The sequence below is a fragment of the Thunnus thynnus genome, chromosome 19 (assembly GCF_963924715.1).
Source record: "Thunnus thynnus chromosome 19, fThuThy2.1, whole genome shotgun sequence".
In the NCBI taxonomy this organism is placed as follows: domain Eukaryota; kingdom Metazoa; phylum Chordata; class Actinopteri; order Scombriformes; family Scombridae; genus Thunnus; species Thunnus thynnus.
The window spans coordinates 6,381,014-6,387,708 of record NC_089535.1 but is presented as its reverse complement, the minus strand read 5'-3'; the positions used below and the strand labels follow the sequence as shown (position 1 = coordinate 6,387,708).

At 38.3% G+C, this 6,695-nt stretch overlaps 1 protein-coding gene across 1 annotated transcript; it reads right to left on the bottom strand.

Annotated features, from left to right (window-relative positions):
- Positions 1–308: 308 nt before the first annotated feature.
- On the bottom strand, positions 309–2,966 carry LOC137170291 (proteinase-activated receptor 2-like). Its single transcript, XM_067573535.1, has 2 exons — positions 2,776–2,966; positions 309–2,381 (listed from the first exon to the last, which is right to left on the bottom strand). The coding sequence occupies exons 1-2, from the start codon at positions 2,933–2,935 to the stop codon at positions 1,318–1,320; spliced, it is 1,224 nt and encodes a 407-aa protein (XP_067429636.1). The 5' UTR covers positions 2,936–2,966; the 3' UTR covers positions 309–1,317.
- Positions 2,967–6,695: the final 3,729 nt, after the last annotated feature.

The following is a 6,695-nucleotide window of genomic DNA, read 5'->3' as shown; positions in this document are numbered from 1 at the left end:
AACAAAATAACCAGTTGGTAACCAGTTTAGATGACCAAACATTTTTTGATATTATTTCCTATATTTTTACTCTTGGACAAAGACAGAGACATTCCTGACATTATGCCAGGCACTGTGAGGTATGAAAAATCTTTCAATTAAAGTTTCTACACTCAGAAGAAATAATTGGGATGAAATTTTGTCTTAGAGAGGGATTTTAGAAGAATACAACCATGGACTGCCAGCAGGATATCAGGATTGTTTTGAAAATGAGAAGTACCTGGATTGACCTTTCCCATGTTGACCTGCCCACATAGTCAGGAAACAGCTAGTTAAACAATTACTTTTATTGACAAACTAAAATTTAGTTATACAAGTTAAAAGAAATAATTTAAATACAAGACATAAAAAACACAGACAAACTTTTATCCTATATTATAAAACCTGTTAAATTTTGCCCATTTTAGGTTTTGGTCTCAGTTCTGGCACATTAGAAGTTGACAGAGAATTAATCTCATTTAAATTACAACATGGCCTAAAAGATTAGACCAATTAAAAATGAATAAAGGCAATCATTCATACCCTGCTGAAATCAAGAGTACTGCATCAAGCAAAGTGCATAAAACAAGTGTGTTGTCAAAGATATAAAAAAAATTAAATGTATTTACAAAAACAACATAAGCAGTAACTTAGACAGCTCAAAAATCTAAAATGGGAGGTCATTGCAATTAGATGACTTAATTTCTTAATGTACTAAACCAAACCTGAGGTGGAAGAAGTCACAGTAGAATAAGAAAAACAAGGTAACACTTTATTTTATGGGTCCCTTTGTTTCTTAAAAATTTCCAGGATTTTTTCTGAATAATTTTATAAAAGTAGTTGCTATGTACAGTAACTGTTCATTCTTTGAAATGGTTACCTAGTTTTGTAGTATATGGGAAATGGACTCATGCAGTTTTTAAGAAAGAATCTCATATGCTAATATGTAGTTTGACATTGAACTGTACATTCTTCTGTCAATTAAAGAACTGTTAAGAATCTAAATTTTGCAAATTTACAACTATGAACCCAAATACAATGAGTGGGTACTTACCAACTAAACCTCCTTAACACTTTTTCTTATAATTTGTACCAAATTGCACCACTTCTCTTTCCTAGTCCTTCTGTCCTAAAACTTAACTGCTTCATACCTGCAAATTACCAGCAAGTTTCCAGGAAACTACTACTATAAAAATGAAGGGACCTGTAAAAGAAAGTGTTACTAAAAAAAACAATATATTTTATACCTGAAGGCAGTTATTGATCAGGAATAGAAACAGCTTAATAATGATCAATCCACTAGCATTCACTGCTCTGTGTGTTTCCTGACTCAGATGTGTACGTGTTACTCTTCTTGGAGTATTTCAGAGCACTGAAGGACACCCTCATCCTCTCCACTGTCCTCTCGCTCCTGCAGAGGAACGTGTTCTTCACATGATCCCTGAAGTCCTCGGAGATAAAGTAGTAAACAAAAGGGTCGATGCAGCTGTTGAGACTAGCCAGGCACAGGGTGGTGATGTAAAATCCATACAGGTTGTTGTTGGCCCCGCCCAACAGCAGAATGTAGTGTACCAGCAGCATGATGTTACTGGGGGTGAAGCACACTAAAAACATAACCAACACTGTGATGATCAAGACCACAGCCTTCCGTCGCTTCTTGGCGATGGCAGCATCTGTCATGCTGTTCCTGAGAGCTTTGAGCATGAGGATGTAGGATATGATACACACAACTGTGGGAGCAACAAATCCCAGAGTTCCCATTGTCAGGAAGTAGCCAGCTGCTATTTTTACCTGACTGGGCCTGGTGACATCATGGCAGGTAAGGATTTGTGGATTGGAGTTTGTTACTCTGACCTGTTGGTCATACAAGTAGAGAGGGATGGTGATAATCCAGACCACCACCCAGACTGTGATGGAGACTGCAACAGCTACGCAGTTGTCTCTCCGTTGCTCGGACAGTGGGTGGACCACCGCCCAGTAACGCTGGACACTTATGCAAGCGATAAAGGCAATGGAGCAGTACATGTTGCCATAGAAAAACGCCACCAGCACTTTGCACAGCCCTTCTCCATAGATCCAGTTGTTGCCGTTGAAGTGGTATGATATCTTCAGTGGGATCCAGATGACAAAGAGCAAGTCAGCCAGAGCCAGGTTTGCCATGTAGATCGACGATGGATGCTTTTTCTTGGTCCTGAACAGGAATACCCATATTGCCATGGTGTTGGTGGGCAGCCCCACAGCAAACACAATGATGTAGATGATTGGGAGGAAGACAGTTGTAAGAGGACTGCTCAGGACTACTTTGGCTTGGGAGATGACATCCACCCCATCTAGGCTCTCTGCACCAGTAAAGCCTCGATCCTCTGTGAATATGAAAATGTGAAAAGCAGAAGTATGCAGGTTTACATGCAGGAACAAATTATAATTTGACTACATATTAAACTCAAATGTGAGTTGAACTCTGTTCCTTTCAGCTGTGAGAACTTTACCCTGTTTCCTACTTGTAATAATAGTCCTCTGAGCTTGAGTCAGCAGCATTACAACATACATTTTACGTATAACTTATGTAACTTATATAACGTGATCAAACTAATTCTTATGGAGCATATAATGGCAATCAAGACCAAAACATCAAACAAACAAGGCCTTTATTCGACGTATGTTAACGTAGAAGCACTTTTTGACTTTAAATCTACCTGAGCTGAATGTTTTCTTGACAGTACAAACATGTTGTTAAAGAACAAAGCAATATCTTACCTGGCTGGCAAAGACAAGTTCGGGCACAACACAAAAGGAGAAACAGGTGAGACCATCGTGTCTTTAAAGTCATGGCTGGGAAAGCGATTAAAAAATCTGTAATGTAATGTCCGCGGGTGTGACTACGTTGCTTTCCTTCTTCGGGTGTGTAAACTGCCATCCCCTCTTCAAATAGATGATTTGGACACCTGCGTCATGTCACTGAGTCAGCTGACCACATTTAACCAATCGAGACACACCTCGGGTTGAGTTCGGTAATATAATGATAATCTCACTCATGAGTTCATCTTCCTTCTGACATTAATAACTAGAACACGCCTTTCTCTTCATCTGCACTACAGGAACGGTATGCGGACACCTTCAAAACCCGCTTATCGATGATATTTCTATACCTTTACCGATATAGTATCAAATAATACGTCATATGTTGTCAGAGGATATTATTTTATGTCTCAATGACCAGCGGCGTAATTTTTTCATGGTCTGCAGCTTTCATTTATGGACTTTATGGACTTTCGTGACGACTGTCTTCTATTTGGATTATATATTGATTTTTAGAGGTAACAATAACACACCATAAAATACTCTATTACAAGAAAAAAAAACATGGATTCAAAATATTACTTAAGTAAAGGTACATACGTATCAATGCAGTAAAAAATACTCTCCATAAACATGGCCAGATTTACCTCTTACAGGGCCCCAGGGCAGAAGTTTGTTTTTGATAATCGATAAATTGTTTAAGTAATCTTTTCAAGCAAAAATGCCAAAACTTCTCTGGTCCCTGCTTGTCATATGGGTATATTTGTGAGATTTCTTATATATTATATATATTTCTTATATATTGGGGTTTTTGAGTCTTGGCCAGATGAAACAATATGTTAAAGGACAGGTTCACATTTGTTCAAGTCTCTCTTATCCAACAGTCAGGTGCCCAAATGAACACTGAAGTAGGTTTTTCTCGCCATAATCATTCCTCCTGTTCACACTGACCATGGGGGCCAAAATCCACCGTCCTTCTGTGCAAAAAATGTATTTAAAAGTTGATCTGTAGCTAATATGAAGCTTCAGCTATCCAAATGAATCAAATCAAGTAGACATCTTTCAATGTTCATGTTTTTGGTGCCAAAGTCCCTCTTTTTGTTATTATACTTCAGCTCAACATGGAAACACTGTCTGAGGAAACACAAAGAGGGAATTCGATGCTAAAAAGATCGTAAATGAAGCAGATATCCACTTGATATGACTAACCCAGACTGCTGAAGCCTCATATAAGCTTCAGATAAACTTTTAATTGCATTTTTGCACAAAATGATTGTGTGCACACACTGTGGACATTGACCCCCATCGCTTGCATTGAAAGCACATTTGAAGGGGATCTTTTAATAGCCAGTATGAACAGGAGGAATGTTGACAGCGAAGAAAACCTCTTTCACTGTTCATATGGACACCTGACTGCTGTTTTATGATAGAACCTATCTTTTAACATTTGCAACAATTCTCAATATAATACACTTCAGTACACCACCACTACCCACTGTGACCTCTAAAATAAACACAAAGTAGAATTGTTACCTTTCTGATAATCTCAACAAAAACTGAAAATGTAGAAGCTTCGTGAAAGTAGAATTTATGTGAGAACTGTTGTATTAGATTGCACAGATGTTCCTAATAAAGTGCTCATTGAGTGTATATATAGGATATACTGCACATTTCTCACCAGCAGGGAGCATCATTAAACAAACTATGCCAAGGAGGGATGTTTGCTGATCACATAACTGTTGCTTCTTGGCTGCTTTTCACTATCACAAAGGTATTTAGACAAAAGGTTGTTTTGTTTTTTGTATATTTAAAGAAAATACAGAGTAAAACATGACTGAAAACTTTTCACTGTGAAACACATGCAATAAAATAAGCTTTTCAGTAATTGTATTTATGCATATACAGATGGGTGACAAATTAAAGGAAAAACTGGTGCAGGTCTGAACGCTTGACCCCTACAGTGAGGGGATCTGGTGGCTCTGTTATGCTGTGGGGGGCATTTTGCTGGCATGGTTTGGGTCCACTTGTCCCCTTAGAGTAGCATTTCTCAACAGGGGTGTTCAGAGAACTTTGGGGGGTGCTGGAGGCAATATTTTTGAAACGGGGGCGTTTTTGTTTGTCTGTTTTTAATGCCAGTTTAGTCCTACATTCGAATGTACATTTTCACAATTTCATCATTAGACTTCAGGGTTTTCCTTTGTTTTTTTCACTGCGCTGTCAAGTCTATTTTCCTTCGTTTTAAGCGCATAACCACAGGTGACCTACGCTCAACACTGTACCTGAACGCCTCTATGTAGACACAAGGGAAACTATGCTGAGTCTCTTCCGCAGTTTGCTGTCATTTATGGTCGCGCTAACTTCTCTGTACTCTCCTCTGCTCTATTTGTCAGTGTTTGTGTTTACCTTAGTTTGTAGCCCAACCATTGAAATATGGCAAATTCCTGTAAACTTAGCTACTGGCTGAAACAGCCCCTCCTCTCAACCAGCAGCAGAGGGAGGAGGAGGAGGACAGGATGAAGATACTGACTGATGTCTGTATTCTTCATTCTTTCTAAACTTCACTCAGTATTTTAATGTCAGAAATATTATTTATTTTTTTACATTTTGTATTTTTTTACTGACATTTTTTAATTTCCTTCAAGTGAGATATTATTGAATTTATATAGTGACTTTGCTGATGGAAAAGTTACTGTTGCTGTTTTAAGAAACAATATTTTGTCAAAAATAAAAATAAAATAAAAATCTATTCTAATCCTGTTCTAATTAAAAGAAAAAAAAAAAATCAAAACCTCCCCAATTCTTTAGTAATGAAAAAGAACCGATTTCTTTCTTCTGGCATTTTGTTCATTCCACCACAGCAGTCAACAAGGAAACATAACCTATTTATCAGATCGATTTCAGTCTGTACATGTTAATGATGAATCCTCCATGCACGCAAAAGTTAGACACGGAGTTCCACACAGTTCTGTACTTGGAACAATACTATTCACCTTGTATATGCCTCCTTTGGGCAATATTATTCAGAAACACACTTTTCATTGCTATGCAGATGATACCCAATTATATTTATCAATGAGGCCAGATGAAACCAATCAGTTAATTAAACTCCAAGCGTTCCTTAAGGGCATAAAGACCTGGATGACCTGCAATTTTCTGCTACTAAGCTCAGACAAAACTGAAGTTATTGTGCTTAGCTCTAAACACCTTAGAAACACATTATCTAATGATATAGCTACTCTAGATGGCATTACCCTGGCCTCCAGCACCACTGTAGGGAATCTGGGAGTCATATTTGATCAGAATATGTCCTTTAACTCCCACATAAAACAAATCTCAAGGACTGCCTTTTTTCACTTAGGTAATATTGCAAATATCAGGCACATCCTTTCTCAAAAAGATCCAGAAAAAATAGTGCACACATTTGTTACTTCTAGGCTGGATTATTGCATATCCTTATTATCAGACTGCCCTAACAAGTCTCTAAAGACTCTACAGCTGGTCCAGGATGCTGCTGCATGTGTACTGACAAAAACTAGAAAAAGAGATCATATCTCTCCCATTTTAGCTTCGCTGCATTGGCATCCAATAAAATCCAGAATGGAATTTAAAATCCTTCTCCTCACCTACAAAGCTCTTAATGGTCAGGCACCGTCATATCTTAAAGAGCTCATAGTACCTTCTTACCCCACTATAACACTGCGCTCCCAAAGTGCAGGCTTACTGGTGGTTCCCACAGTCTCCAAAAGTAGAATAGGAGGCAGAGTCTTCAGCTATTAGGCTCCTCTCCTGTGGAACCATCTTCCAGATTCAGTCCGGGGGGCAGACACCCTCTCTACGTTTAAGAGTAGGCTTAAAGCTTTCCTTTTTGATAAAGCTTA